The 16279-nt window shown below is 45.4% G+C and overlaps 1 protein-coding gene across 1 annotated transcript in view; it reads left to right on the top strand.

The window, feature by feature from the left end:
* LOC146869483 (butyrophilin subfamily 3 member A3-like) overlaps positions 1-16279 on the top strand; it is a 246996-nt gene that overhangs the window by 91465 nt on the left and 139252 nt on the right. Inside the window, exon 3 of the mRNA XM_085599875.1 lies at positions 14909-15271. Within this exon, the coding sequence (XP_085456001.1) occupies positions 14909-15271 (363 nt within the window). The remainder of the gene's footprint in view (positions 1-14908; positions 15272-16279) is intronic.

The raw sequence follows: 16279 nt of genomic DNA, 5'->3' as shown, positions 1-16279 counted from the left end.
TTGGCAGAGATGCGCACACAGTAGCATGACGTGTGATTGACGTGTAACTGGAGGGTGAAGGGGACTTGACATTTAGCCCTACATGAGGAGACAGAAGTCTGGGATGTCAGAACAACCTAGTCCCAAATCGTATCTAATATCTTGTGTTTAAGGAACTGTATTATCTGGAAGGAAAGGTCTCTCAGGCAGAGGCTATCCTATACTAACTACTAGTGCGTGTATAAGCGTCTACGTGTCTACATGAGATGCGAGGGGGCATGGGCCTACCATGGCAACAGAAGCCATGAATTACTTGCACGGAGACAGTAAGGCCGGGCCCTTTGCTCTGTAGCTGGAAGGATGTTTACCTAAACTACTAGACAGGAATGCATTTCTCGAGGAGCGGAGCAGATAACTTGAAGGCTGAATACAGTCTTGGCAGGCAACAGGCCGGGCCAGGCACCGTTAGCCGCGCAGGAAAAAAGACAAAGGTCATGGATACAGATACAGGTCCAGGCTGGAGCATTCAGAGGCAGAAGCAGGAAAAGCTCGATGGCAGAATTCAGGGCCTACCTTGCCAGAGCTGAAAAACGTGAAAAGTATACCATGTAAAGACGGTGGCAAGGCATACTTAGGAACGGAATATTCGACCCATTCATGGTGGATCTGAAAGAGGACACGTTGACGTTGGACGCATATGTATTTGCGTCTTCATAGCTTGAAGTGGAGGGAACATACATGTACTTGTAGCATGCACATGGAGCCGTTGGGGTCTAAGATAGGGGACACAATCGATCATAAAAATTCATATTTCCTCATTCCCTCCTTGTTCCCTACTGACCCTTCATGAGATATCGATCCTCAGGAATCCATCAATCTGTTCATGTAACATCATTTGCTCTTCTTTCTTCTTCCGGGATTTTGAACGAGAACTTGAACGTGGAATACATGATGTGGCACACAGGCCGCAAATCGCTGGTCCACATTGTAGACACAGGCAGCAACTGAATACTATGAGAAGGCCGATACCTAGGAAGGATAGGACTTTCCATCCCCAGGCTGACAACACGCTCCAGAACCAACCGGCCCATGTCCAGGTGCCTGGATTCTGGTGTATCTGGCTTGCAATTTTAGGAATACGAGTTATGGCTTTATATACTGATGGCGCGTTTTCTGGAATGAAAACACAACAACTTGATCCGATGACTCTACAGGCTCCGCCCCTATCGGCCAGGATGACGTCAAGGACAAGACGATTTTGGAGAACAACAATCCGCATCGCAGACTGCTCCTCTGTTAAGTTGCCTAGGGCAGAGGTAGTTTCATTCACTATTGCTTCAAGGGTTCTGGTTAATCTACGTATCAGTTTACTATTAGAGACAACACCTATGTAGGGAAAGAGACCTTTATTGAAGTCTGTATATTGTTCCCATGCTGTTTCAGTGTAGTCGACAATCGGGAGATCTCTCTGGGGTCTATTGTGTACTAGATGGGTGTTTCTATGATAATCAGGAGGGGCTAGGAAAACAGGTGGCAGAAGGAATGCAATGTAACAGGTACAATCCCAATCTAGAGGTAAACGTATATATGCGGTATGACCACAAATGAAGTAGGAATGACGGGAAGCTCTAAATGTAGACTTGCCTTTATCACTGAATTCGATCACAGTAGTACATTTACTATGACCCAGATGTACTGAACCATTCTTTCTTACACATAATTCACCTTTGACTGGTAATACGGACATAGAAGGCAAGACTGATGCAGCTTCGGATTCAACATTCAGAATCATGAGGTTAAGTGTAAAGTTACCTAATCCATATACTTCATTTTCTAGGTCAGTTCCTGTCCTTTTGGGAAGTCCCTCCTTGTTAGGGTAACAGGCTTTAAGCAAAACTAAGTTCAGGTTTCCCCATACCCAGTTGCTCTGGTAAACTACAGTATTTGAATCTAAAGAATTAATCATACTAAACCATGCGCCACAGGAACCATTATGCGTGAATGGATACGGAAAGAGAGGCAGAACTCCCTTGTATTTCTGATAGGGAGGGAGTCGGCCACATATCCAACAATTTGTAGCGTTGTTGGCCTGATGGGAGTGATGTAACATACTAATGAATGTGTTGTTGCGCAGCGCAAGTCTATAGGGCAACTCATGTGAAGGTAATTCGCTAAAAGAATGTTCGGCAGTAACATTGTAAGCAGAATGAGCACGCTTGAAAATAGGATAGTATATGTGCAACAGTATACTTGCAGCAATAATCAGAAGATTTAGAAAAAACATAATCAACAATGTCACTATACAGTGACTATGAAGTAATTTACAATATGCACGTTTCTTGAGCTGTTTCTGTCTATCTCTCTCTCGATTTCGGTCTAGAGGATACATGTCAGAGACTAATTTAACCGATTCACCTAGGAGAGGACTTAAACAATCAAATTGTCTGACTTGCTAGACCTTAGTTTCAGTTTATAGTTTTGGGCGGCAGTGTTCTCGACCAGGGGGAGTTTTGAATCAGTCTGTGGAGGGGGGCAGGGCTGAGAGTTCAAATCAGAAGGTAGTCCATGAAATTTCTTGATATGGCTCGAGTGTAGCCAACCCTTGCGACCCTCGACCTTCACTGCTGTCCTCGTGGTCAGAAGTACTAATTTCGGCGTTTGCCAGCGAGGCTCCAGCGGGCTCCTCCTGTCGAAATTTCTTATAAAAACAAAATCTCCGGGAACCACTTCATGGGGCTTCACCTCGGTGTTGTCAGGAAAGGCTGCAGCTACCTGTGAATGGCAAGATTGTAGTGCAGACATCAAGGAAGCAAGATAATCTGTCAGCATATTACAATCAACATCAGTGATTTTACGAGGTATAGGCGTCCCCCACATATTTGGTGGCCTACCGAAGACCACCTCGTACGGGGATAGCCCTGTGCGAGAATGTGCTACCATTCTCATGTAAAATAGTGCAACTGGTAAGGCTACTATCCAGTCGACGCCTTTCTCTCTACAGATTTTAGAAAGTCGAATTTTTAGAGTCTGGTTATGACGTTCCACGAGACCTGCTGCCTCAGGATGCCGGACACAGTGGAATTTCCATTGATAGCCTAACAGGAGTGAAATGTGTTTCATCAGCTCGGATGAGAACGGTTGGCCATTATCTGAGTACACGATACGGGGCAAACCATACCGTGGGAAGAATTCACGAACCAGCTGCTTGGCAGTGGTCGGGGCAGTGTAATCTGAGACTGGATATGCTTCTGTCCAACGGGAAAGAGCGCATACAACTACGAGGACATATTTGAATCCCCGACATCGTTCCATCTGGATATAATCCATCTGGAGGACTTCAAAAGGGTGATCAGGAGGTTGAAATCCACCTTGCTCTACAGGTACACCTTTACCTGGGTTGAACTGACAACAAATCATGCAAGTACGGACTTTCTGTTTGGCTGCAGCTCGTAAGTGTTTATTAAACCAAATGTTTTGAATACTGTCTAACATAGCTTTCTCTCCTAGATGTGCTGGACTATGTATTGTGTTAATGATAACTTGAACCATTGAGTCGGGGAGAAACCATGTAGATTTTCCCTTCGTCATCCATCCCTGATCTGTTTGGATCCCTCCTAGTTCATTCCATTTCTTGATTTCCTCTGGCGTAGCATGTGTCTGTATGTCAATTACATCAAGGGCGGGATCCCTAACTGTCATGCAGTGTGTCGGTGTCGGAACTATTGTCTTTGTCAAGTCAGTTACATGAATCCTATTCTGTGCTGTTTGCTTAGCTGTTCGGTCTGCTAGGTCGTTACCCTGGGAAATGATATCGGTGACTTTTGTATGAGCCTTGCACTTCATGATAGATATCGAAGTAGGCAGATGTATTGCATCTAACAGAGCTTGAATGAGGGGACCGTGTTGAATGTTGGCACCGTGAGAAGTCAAGTAACCTCTCTCTCGCCAAAGGACTCCGAAGTCGTGTACAACTCCGAATGCATAACGTGAATCTGTGTATATGTTGACTCTTTTATTTTTGGCTTGAATACAGGCTTGTGTCAGAGCGATGAGCTCTGCTGCTTGAGCTGACAATGTGTCAATACAATTTGTTTCAATAACTTCGGTGTCTGTTGTGACTGCGTAAGCGGCCACTAATTCTCCTGTACTTGTTCTCATGCATGAACCATCCACATAAAGTGTCAGGTCTGGATCTGATAATGGAACATCTGTCAAGTCTTGTCTGGGTTTTGTCGTAATAGTAATGACTTCAATGCAATCATGTGCCAATGGGTCTGTTCCACTTAATGGCAGAAGTGTGGCAGGATTTAATGTACTACAGCGTCTGATTTCTATGTGTGGCTGAAACAATGTTAATTCGTAACCTGTCAGTCGTGCTATAGTCAAGTGCTGAGTCTGAGTTCTGTTTAAAAGAACTTCCACGGAGTGTGGAACTTGCACTGTCAACTGATGTCCTAATACTATGGAATCGCTTTGTCTGATCGCTAAAGCTGTCGCCGCGACTGATTTCAGGCACGTAGGCAGAGCCTGAGCTACTGGATCTAATGTGCTAGAAAAGTAAGCACACGGCTTGTGTGAACCTGCTTGTTCCTGAGTGAGTACTGACAAGGCAGTACCTTCACGTTCTGTAACGAAAAGTGTAAAAGGCTTACTGTAACATGGTGTCGCTAAAACAGGTGCTTGACATAAGGCTTTCTTTAAGTCTTCAAAAGCTTGTGTATGTGCCTGAGTCCAAGGGAGGACAGTCGAAGTCACTGCCTCCTGGGTTGTCAACTGAATGAGTGGCTTTACTAAAAATGCATATTGGGGAATCCATTGTCTACAGTACGAAGTGAGACCTATGAAGGCCCGCACCTCCTTTTGTGTCTTGGGTGGTGGCATGTTTACAATTAACTGGATGCGGTCAGGTGTGAGCTGTCTTCCCCCCTTGGACAGCAAGTGCCCAAGGTACACAACTTGCTGAACACAGAATTGCAGCTTCGAAGGGGACACCTTGTGCCCCTTGTCGGCCAGAAAATGTAAAACCGTCAGTGATGCTTTTTCACATTCGGGTTCACTTCGGGCGGTGATCAGCAGATCATCGACATACTGAAGCAGTGCAGTGTTAACAGGCATGTGGATACTGTCAAGTTGTCTTTTCAGTGCTTGGCTATAGATGCTGGGGCTTTCTGTAAATCCTTGAGGTGCGCGTGCAAATTTTAAAGTATCGTCCATTTAAACTAAATCCAAACAAATATTGGCTTTCCGGATCGATTGGGACGCTAAAGAAGGCGTTCTTGAGGTCAATTACAGTAAAGAACGTTGCTTCTGAATCAATAGCTGTCAATAATGAAGAGATATCTGGAACCACGAGGTATTGTGGTACAATGCATTTATTCAATTCGCGCAGATCAATAATCAATCGATAAACTGGAGGTGCATTTGGATCAGTTCGTTTAAGAACCGGAATTATAGGAGAATTACACACATTGGAGTCGGTTTCCACAACCACTCCTTGTGCAATGAGCTCGTCAATGATTTGCAGCAAAGCCACTACAGCATCTGGGGGTAACTTGTATTGTCGAATTCGTGGTAATACCACTCCTGCTTTGAGTGTGACTCGATATGGTGTAATGTGCATACAACCTACATCAGTAGGGCCTTGTGCCCATAAATGTGCAGGGACATTCTGTAACCGGTGATCCATGTCTCTAAATACATAGTGACCTTTAAAGTCGCGCAAAAATAGTCGTACCCCCTCCGGGGAACAACATATTACAGCTCCTAGAGCTTTCAGTGTCTTTATACCTAACAAGTTTTCTGGGCATGATTTTGTAAGCAATAGATCTGTAGTCCGTGTTAATGGACCGACTGCAAGAGGAAGAGGTTGCGATACTTCGTTAACAATAGGCTGTCCTGAAAATCCAAGGGAAACATTCTGTGAGCCTGAGAGGGGTGCCCCTGGAACCTCGTCGTGACTTATAGTTGTTCTGCTTGCCCCTGTATCAATTAAGAACTTTCTGTCTTTCCCTAATACTTGACTATGTACATAAGGACCCTCTTGATCTACGGGAACCTCAATAAGGGGTAAGCCAACTTCCCTCTCTAGGCTGTTTCATGTGTATCGCTGATAATCGGGATAGTCATTTTGTGCATACTGGTACATCTGTTGTGTCGTGTTTTGTGTTGCGGCAATAGGCTGTGACTGTGGTACCGCTACGATCTGTTGTGCAACTTGCATAGGCTGTACATTCTGGGGAACTTGTTGTTGGATCTTATCCTGTCTGGGCGGACGTGGTCTCTCCTTGGTTTTACCCGTAGAGATATTATGTTTCAGAACTGCACAATCGTTTATATAATGACCTGGCTGTTTACAATAGTTGCATGTCCCTTTAACAGGAACCGCTGAATTACTGGACTGTGTCGCACCCTTTTTATGACTGTCAGCTGGAACTGACTGGGCGACGAGCATTTTCATTTTCGTGTCTTTCACACGTCTCTGTTCGTGTTCTTGTTCTTCTCTAATTCTATTCTGGTGGTACTGTAGCATTTGTAACATTTGTGACGGGGTATTAGCTTGCCAAGAGCTCTCTACTTTCAATACTCTGTTCTTAACCTGAGGCAAGGAATTCTCAACTAATTTTGTTACAAAGAGATGTGGATATGAATCGCTACTTGCTTTCAGGCCGCTATTAATACCAAAACATTTTTCAAATCGGGAATAAAAATCACTAGTGTCTTCATCAGGTTTCTGTTTGCAAGCTGAGATTGCTCCCCAGTCTTCCTTTTTCGTAGTTAATAAACGTGGCAATACTTGTACTAATAATCCTGGTAATACTTTAGTTTTGTCTCCAAGCCCTACGCCTGCAGTTCGGGCATTTTCTTCGTTTTCTAATGCTGTCCAATCAATCTTTTGTTCTCCCACCTCCCACTCTTTTTCTTTGAGTTTCTCGTAAATACCGGCAGGCAATAATACTTTCAATATTTTCATAATGTCAGGATAGGTATAATCACCCATGAGTAACATGTCTTTTATTTCACGATGAAAACCTGCTGGATCTCTGTCATGGCTGGGCACTCATTTTTTCATTTCCAATAGTTCTATTTTAGTTATAGGCGTGTACACGAACACGCGTCTAAAAGTATTATCATCATTTCTAATTGGGTGTACTTCGCGTAAGGGATTCTGTCTGTCTATGTAGTACGTCTTTCTTTCCATGGAGGGAGCTGGATCATGTTCTGGACACAAAAAGGCACTATATCTGTGCCGATATTCTAGAATTACTTTAATTAGATCGGTACCTAGACCTCTCCATTTATTCATGAGTAGTTCTATCAGTATATCAGGTAGGGGACCAGGATCGGAGTGTTGGCCTTTATATAATATAAGGAGATGTTGTATCATGTATATACCAGCTAAACGCTGTTCGTCTGGTGAAAGATTCAAAAACGTATGTACTAGGGCGTCATCACTATATTTATCAGAACTGTCAGCCCATTGTACTGCTGACCTGGCTAATTCTTGTTCATCCATAGAATCGAGTACATGGTACCCCATTCGTTCTTGAAGTATTTTATCAGTAGCCTGAAACAAATGTTCAGGGGTCTTTGGGTTTGACATAGCTGCTTGAAAAATTCTCTTACTTTCTGGACGTATCGGACGTATTGGATTATTGAAGGATCTTCCTTTTTCTACATAAGCTATCGTTTCTCTAGCTGGTAATTGTAATTGTCCTGTTGTCATTTCTAGCTGTTCCTCATCCCCTGAGGACTCGGTTTTATCTGCATCTGTTTCTCTTTCAGGCTGTTCTTTTTCACATATTTGTTCTACTTTTTTCCCGATTCTTCGGTACATACTTTCTATACTATTCTGTTTATCATGTTTTCCGTCTGCTATATTCTGGCCCCATTTGTTGAGTGACCTCATTTCTTCCGCGTCTACACCTGGCCTATCTCTGTGTCTTATCAGGCAGTTTATGAAGAAGCGTAACAACAGTTTTTGCGTGTCCACTTTCTGGTAGGCCATGGCTTCGCCAATACTTTCAGGACCTTGCCCTGTTTGGACAAAGTGATGTATTTTGTCTAGATGTTCAATCATTCCTGGTAGTATCATTAAATAGTTCGCAACTCGTCGTAGACGTACTGATGATAGCATCATTCTGTCGTCTTTACCTGGTACTGGATCATATCTGCAATCTGTAAGAGGCTCTTTAAATATGTCATAATTCGCTGTTTGAGGTGTACGTTGGTGTGCTAGATCCCTATAAGTCAATCGACGCACTGATGGTGGCGTATGAAAGCTTCCTGTCGCACCACCTGAGGTGCTAGGTCCAAAAGGATTCGTTGGGTGTAAGGTAGGAAGAATAGATGCAGGGAGAAGTGAAGGAACGGGCGGAAGGTTTGGAACAGATGCAGGAGTATGTTGCTGCAGAAGCGGGGACAGATTTTCTCGGGGTCGAGCGCCATTAGCAGGTGGTGTGCGTGGCGGCGGAGGGTTAACATATTCGGGGGGTACATCATCTAAATAGGAAGAAAGGAAAATGTCCTTTGCAGTCTTGGGGTGCACTTTAGTCGGAAGCAATGGAGGTGGCAGATCTTTCGGTACTTCCAGGGTGGCCTTAGGTAAACCCTCGGCCAGAAGAGGATACATACCATTCATAAGAGTGTTTCGTTGTCTGTCTACTTGTTCGGCTTTTACTCGGATACCTTCCTCAATTAATACATTTTCTCGGGCTTTTTCTGAATCCTCCCTACTTTTCTCTTCTTTTCTGAGCGCTTTCTCTGTGCGTCTATGCGATTCTTTACGCCATAATTCAATGGCATCTTTCTGTGACTGTCTGGCTTTCTTTTTCCATAATGCTTCTTCTACTCTCATGATGCAATCTGCATCCCATGTCCCAGTAGTGGGCCATCTCTGATTCTCTGCTAAATCCTTGGTGTAGTCTACCCACAATTCGAGATATAATACGGCATCTAGGCCATGCTTATGGTACATAAAGTACCCTGGAGTGTCCCTAGGTGGAATGGGAACGGCTTCTTCGAGTATCCCTTTTCTAGTTTTTATCTGTCTTAATTTTGAAAATAACGGCATCTTAAACCTTTCTACTTTATTCTTACTCGGACTTGAACACACTTAATACAATAAACACAGTAATGAAGATCGAACAATCACTCATACCACGACATTTAAAACATGTTAAAACATTTTAGAACGAACAATAATAATTAGAATAAAACTAGTTAACTGCATAATACTAGATGTACTGCTAAACAGCACAGATACACTGCTGAAACAGTGCAGACCAGGTCTGTGTACCCAAACCCGTCTTGACCGGCACAAACCAATGTGCACGTCTAGATGCGTCCCCAGCAACGGTACTCACCGGGAAGCACGGAACGGAACAGAAGGCCTCGGAAGTCTGGACTGGACTAGACCAAACTGGACTGGACTCGACTCGTGACTTAGATACTTCGGAACTTCAGAATCTGGTGGGCCTCCGTATACCTCGGATCTTGCTCTCTCAGCTAGGCTCTGGTCGGGATTCTCCGCACTCCTCACCGCCTCGTCTGGGTGTTGATCGCAGCCTCAGTCACCCCCGTTGGCCTGAGGGAGATACAGGAAATCCTGCGGGTACGCGTAGTTGTCCGTCCGGCTGTGGCAGGAGACCGGGTCTGCAACGCACCTCCGGCGCGTGGGGTGTGAGAGGTGTCCCTATTCGGGCGCCAATTATGTGGTAAATTTAATTACCTAGACTTAATTTATGCGGTAAAATTCAATAAGAATAACTCAGTAAAAATAAGAGGCAGAATCCGTGGTATTCGAGGTTTTAAAATGGGTTTATTCCTTACAAAGGAATTGGTTCGAACCAGGCAATCGTATTCCGTCACCACTAAGGTTCGGGAAGGGATAGAGCGCAATTTTATTGACAGGTTGTCATATATATAGTAAATGCATTACAGTGAAGACATATGCAGAAGGCGTGACAGCTGAGAAGAGAGATAAGAATACACATACGTAATGAAAAAGGCGTTACAATAGGCGTGCATGAGGGCATGTACTAGAAATGTCATTATGATTATGACACAAGTGGGTGGATCCATAAGTGAATCCTGCAAAATCAGCAGAAATACTTGGCAGAGATGCGCACACAGTAGCATGACGTGTGATTGACGTGTAACTGGAGGGTGAAGGGGACTTGACATTTAGCCCTACATGAGGAGACAGAAGTCTGGGATGTCAGAACAACCTAGTCCCAAATCGTATCTAATATCTTGTGTTTAAGGAACTGTATTATCTGGAAGGAAAGGTCTCTCAGGCAGAGGCTATCCTATACTAACTACTAGTGCGTGTATAAGCGTCTACGTGTCTACATGAGATGCGAGGGGGCATGGGCCTACCATGGCAACAGAAGCCATGAATTACTTGCACGGAGACAGTAAGGCCGGGCCCTTTGCTCTGTAGCTGGAAGGATGTTTACCTAAACTACTAGACAGGAATGCATTTCTCGAGGAGCGGAGCAGATAACTTGAAGGCTGAATACAGTCTAGGCAGGCAACAGGCCGGGCCAGGCACCGTTAGCCGCGCAGGAAGTAAGACAAAGGCCATGGATACAGATACAGGTCCAGGCTGGAGCATTCAGAGGCAGAAGCAGGAAAAGCTCGATGGCAGAATTCAGGGCCTACCTTGCCAGAGCTGAAAAACGTGAAAAGTATACCATGTAAAGACGGTGGCAAGGCATACTTAGGAACGGAATATTCGACCCATTCATGGTGGATCTGAAAGAGGACATGTTGACGTTGGACGCATATGTATTTGCGTCTTCATAGCTTGAAGTGGAGGGAACATACATGTACTTGTAGCATGCACATGGAGCCGTTGGGGTCTAAGATAGGGGACACAATCGATCATAAAAATTCATATTTCCTCAGAATCCTGGCTGTGAGTCATCGGGTAGGTCAGGGGTACTCACAAACTTTCTCTCGGGGGCCAAATTTAAAGTGTAGTTTGTGGCCGAGGGCTGCACCGGTGGGGGCGGGGTCAGTGGGGGAGGGGGCGGGGCTAGAGCAAAAAAAAACTTTGGCCATGAGGTTGAACACAGGCCCCTGCAGCAGACGCCTTCGTCCACTGAGCCACCAGACCCGGCATTCACACATCTCTGTCTGTCTGTCTGTCTGTCTGTCTGTCTGTCTCTGTCTCTGTCTCTGTCTCCCTGTCTCTGTCTCCCTGTCTCTGTCTCCCTCTCTCCCTCTCCCTCTCCCTCTCTCTGTCTCCCTGTCTCTCCCTCTCCCTCTCCCTCTCCCTCTCTCTGTCTCCCTGTCTCTCCCTCTCCCTCTCTCTGTCTCCCTGTCTCTGTCTCCCTGTCTCTGTCTCTGTCTCTGTCTCCCTGTCTCTCCCTCTCCCTGTCTCCCTGTCTCTGTCTCTGTCCCTCTCCCTGTCTCTCCCTCTCCCTGTCTCTCCCTCTCCCTCTATCACTCTCCCTCTCCCTGTCTCTCCCTCTCCCTCTCCCTCTATCACTCTCCCTCTCCCTCTCCCTGTCTCTCCCTCTCCCTCTCTCCCTCTATCACTCTCCCTCTATCACTCTCCCTCTATCACTCTCCCTCTCCCTGTCTCTCCCTCTCCCTCTATCACTCTCCCTCTCCCTGTCTCTCTCTCTCTCCCTCTATCACTCTCCCTCTCCCTGTCTCTCTCTCTCTCCCTCTATCACTCTCCCTCTCCCTGTCTCTCTCTCTCTCCCTCTATCACTCTCCCTCTCCCTGTCTCTCTCTCCCTCTATCACTCTCCCTCTCCCTGTCTCTCTCTCTCTCCCTCTATCACTCTCCCTCTCCCTGTCTCTCTCTCTCTCCCTCTGCCTCACTCACTGCATTTGTCTACCTCCCTCTCTGTCTCTACTTTTCTATTTGTTTTCTTATCAATTTCCAAAAGAATATGAAGGAACCCCTTGGACATCGGCCTGTAAAGATGAAGGAGTCCTTGGAGCTCCCATAGCATTATCCATTTGTTCAGCGAGGGCGTGTTTGCCCTCAGTAGGTAACCTTCAGGGTTCAAAGTGCAGCCACAAATCACGGAGGGAGTTGCAACACCTTGTTTGAAAAAGAGGAGTCGCCGCGAGATGACAGCGGTGAGCCATTTGTGTCTACCTTACGATGATGGGTTTGTTATCGAGGCAACAGAGATGGAAAATATCTAAAGATCACGGACTACCTGAATTAAACAGTAACGAGACTTGTGATACTGTACGTGCAATATATTTAATGTGTACACAACATCAGCCTTGTATCTCTTTTATCTAATTAACGAAACAGTCTGTCCTGCTCTATAGGTAACACTCTATTTATACTCAATTTTTCAACCTGCGCAACATGTAGCAATTCTAGCATTCACTTTTCTCAATGAACACCTTGTTTTTCCTTTGAAAAGAAAATTAAACATGTCATGAAAAATATAATTCGATGTGTAGAAGCTTAAAATAAGGCTGGGATTAAAATAAGGCTACAGAGCCTTTTGCCATTTTCACAAATAAGTCTTAGGTTTATGATTATTAGCAACTTCCTTCCATGACGAGCTGAAATAGGACAAAAGTCTTTTACCATTCACCCCCCGCCCCCTGTCCGTCACCTCACCTTACCCGGCGCAGAGTTAGCTTCCCTGGAACACAAACAGCCGCCGCACCCAAGTACTTCACAGGTCTTTTAAAGACCATTCACTTGTTAATGAGGCTTTGTTGTATTTCATCTCTTCTTAGCGCCCCTGCATCTCCACTCAATCAGAGGGGAGATGCAGGGGAGCGCTAAGAAGAGGTGAAATACAACAAAGCCTTATTAACAAGTGAATGGCTTTTAAAAGAATCACCCGTCCCGGCCCCCATAGCTCCGCGCTGCTGCAACCGGCGGTGCTTACGATGTCTGCAGGGTCCGCGGGCCGCCAAGGAAGGCTTGCCGGGCCGCTGGCGGCCCGCGGGCCGTACTATGAGTATCCCTGGGGTAGGTGGTTGTGTTTGAGGTGTTCAGTGAGCTGTTGGTTGATGGCCTTCTCAAGTACTTTTGCTGGGTAGGGGCAAATGGAGATTGGTCAATAGTTCTTGATGTTGCTGGGGTCGGCCAAGGGTTTCTTTAGGAGGGGTTTCACTTCAGCGTGTTTCCAGCTGTCTGGGAAGGTTGCAATGGAGTTGGAGATGGGTAGGATGCTGGTGAGTTCTGTGCTGATTAGGTTGGTTCTGAGGCTGAAGGGATGGGGTGGGTAAGGGTTCGTGGGTGCCCCAGAGTCGATATACGACATGATGGCTGTTGTGGTCAGGGTGGTGAGTGGAGACCAGGTTGTGATTGTTTGGTTGGTGGGTTGGGGGTCAAAGTTTTTGGAGATGGTGGCAATCGTGCCATGGAATTAGTCCGAGAGGGTGTTTTAGAGTTCCTGGGAGGGGTGGATGATGTTCTCTAAGGCTACTTACTGGAGAATTCCTGACTATCTGGAAGAGGTTTTTGTGTGATTGGCTGCAGTTCAACGCAGGCAGGGATCGCAGCTCTGTTGGTTTTCTTGTAGGGCCTATGTATTTGCTGAGGGTTGCTTTGGGGGGGCTCTGTCGGAGGGGATATTGGCGACGTGCCACCATCTCTCGAGTCTATTCATTGATACTTGGTGGATCACAGCTCTGGGGTGTACCAGCTGGCTTGTTTGGCGGTCTTGTTGGATTTTGCTGGTTTTAGCAGGGTGAGTCTGTCAGCGCATTTGGTAACCTAGGTGGTAAAGTTCTGGATAGCCTTGTTGATGTCTGCTGACATTTTGGGGTGAGTGGTGCTGAGGGCCTGTGTTCACTGGGTCTAGGTTACCTTGCCCCAGCTGCAGTGGAGGGAGCTGTAGTGCTTGGTGCTGGTGTGCAGTGTGTTGGAGTTTGTGAAGTGGAGGATGGAGTGGTCTGTCCAGGTGAGTTTTGTGACGTGGGTGAATTTGATTCCATTTCTGGAGAAGATGGCGTCTAGTTTGTGGCCAGCTTTGTGCGTGGATTTGCTTACCAGTTGGATGAGGACAATGTTGTTTAGGTTCTCGAGGAGGTTGGTGGAGTTGGTGTTGTTTGGGTCATCTTGCGTGACAATTGAGATCGCCGAGTACAACGTAGTGGTGGGAGTCTATGGAAAGGGGGTGATAAGGTTGGAGATGTTATCGCAGAAAGCTTGTCGGGTTCTCCGGGGTCTGTAGGCAAGAGTGCTTCTAATTGTAGTCATGGCTTCGGTCTGTAGTCTAAATTTGAGGTGCTCCATGAGAGGTGTATGGTCGTCGGCAGTGGTGGTGCATTGAATGGCTTCCTTGAAGATGATGGCAATGTCCCTCCGTTTTTGCTGGTGCGGTCATGGTGTATCATTTTGTAGCCATCGGGGTGACAGTGGCTTCAAGGAAGAGTTGAGCCATGTCTTGGTGATGAAGGTGATGTCCAAGGGGCGAGTGGTGATGGTGTCCCAGATTTCCATGGTGTGTTTACAGAGGGAGCGGGTGTTAAGCAGGATACAGCGGAGTTGGACATGGTGGTTTGTAGTGCTCTGATACAAATGTGGATTGCCGCAATGGCAATGTTTACTATCACCAGTGGTGGAAAATGGTGTCTCCTTCCAGCTTGTGCAGTAGTGCACTGCTACCTGTTGTATAATGATACCATCTTTTCTAAGGATATTGTCACATAGGTTCAGAATATCTCAACTGATACATTTGATTAGGTTGTTTAAGGTTCATGACTCAAATTGTTGAGGTCAATGACACAATGTGCATACTGCTCTCTGCTTATAACAAGACCTACTAAAATGGACGAAAATATGAATTTAGCTTAGATTTGTAGGGGTAGACAATAAAATCTTTAGAGAATTAAACATGTCTGGGCTCTTTCCTTCTAGTGTGCACCTTATGACCTGAACCACTACTGCACTATCATCTTTGCTGAAAGTTATCTTCTGTTTTTCTTGACAGGTGCAGCTGTGCAGTCTGTTGAGGCTGTAGGGCCCAGTCAGCATATTTGTGCCATTGTTGGTGGGAAGACCATATTTTCCTGCCATCTCAACCCCCCTATTAATGCAGAGGAATTAGAAGTCTCCTGGGCAACAGAGAATCAAACCTACCTTGTGCATTTCTATGACAAGGGGACGGAATACGATAAGACAGATGAACAGTATAAAGGAAGAACTCAAATGATCAAAAAAGATATTGCACACAGCGTTGTGGCCTTATCACTCACCAATCTCACCCGCTCTGATGCCAGGCGATACATGTGCACCTTCAGATCCACAACTCGCGATATGAACACCTTTGCAGAATTTGAGCTACAGGTAGCAGGTCAGTGCCTATGTGGATTGATTTGTATATTTGTACCACTATAGGATCGAAAGTCATATTTACAGTATAGAATTAATTAAAAGAAAAGTGTTGTGCCACAATCTTCACACTTCAACATTGGCAAGAATGTTGCCCCCTCTGCTCTTGTATTATGCTTCGCCATGGTTTTGTTTCAGTTCAAATGTGACAATTCACAGCAGCTCTCTTGATTCCACCATAACCTTCCATAGTTATTATAGTACTGAGATCTATGTTAAAGAGTGATTGTGGCACCTCTTATCAACTCATTCTAAGTGGCAGAACTGCTTTGAATAGTTCCTATGGACGGGCCACTTCCTGAGGTGCCATTCTTTGTCCATATGGACGGTTAATGAATGTATGTATGTGCATCTGCATGTGAGTGGTCTTTGCATAGCATAAAAATAAGCAAAATGCACTAATTTATTTAGTATTAATCTAGATTCCGTGTGACAAAGACTTGTGTCTGTTTTATATTCACTTCCTCTCCATATGAAGTGATTGCTAGTGTTGGGGGCAGGTTTGGACTGGGACATAAAATAGTCCTGGGCACCAAATAAAAGCGGCCCATGTTATAAAAATCAGATAGGAAAAATAGTGACTCATATTTTGAATCAAGCCAATTTAGAACTTTTGTAGACACACTGCATGGGTATTTTGCATGGCGTGGAAGACTGTTTGCATTTTTGTTTGCTGCAGGCAATGTTTGTGGCAATATTAGGGACAGTCGAAACTGCCCCTTCGGCCATAAAACTGTCCCTACTCAAAAAACAGCCCTACCGTAGAGGTGCTTCATGGACTATACTTGACAATACCCTTTGCCGCTTACATATAAAGCTTTGTAGTTGCATTTTTACCTTGTGAGTATTTGCTGAACAAGTGCTTTCTGGAGAGCCTTTCTTAGTGACCGATTCTTTCGGTTAATTCCATCCTCATATGGAGTGACTGTGAGCTGTAGAACTCTTTCGGAACGTTCCTTTGGCAGAGCCC

Source organism: Triturus cristatus, chromosome 1_1, assembly GCF_964204655.1.
Source record: "Triturus cristatus chromosome 1_1, aTriCri1.1, whole genome shotgun sequence".
Taxonomy (NCBI): Eukaryota; Metazoa; Chordata; class Amphibia; order Caudata; family Salamandridae; genus Triturus; species Triturus cristatus.
This window is presented reverse-complemented; position numbering and strand designations above follow the sequence as displayed.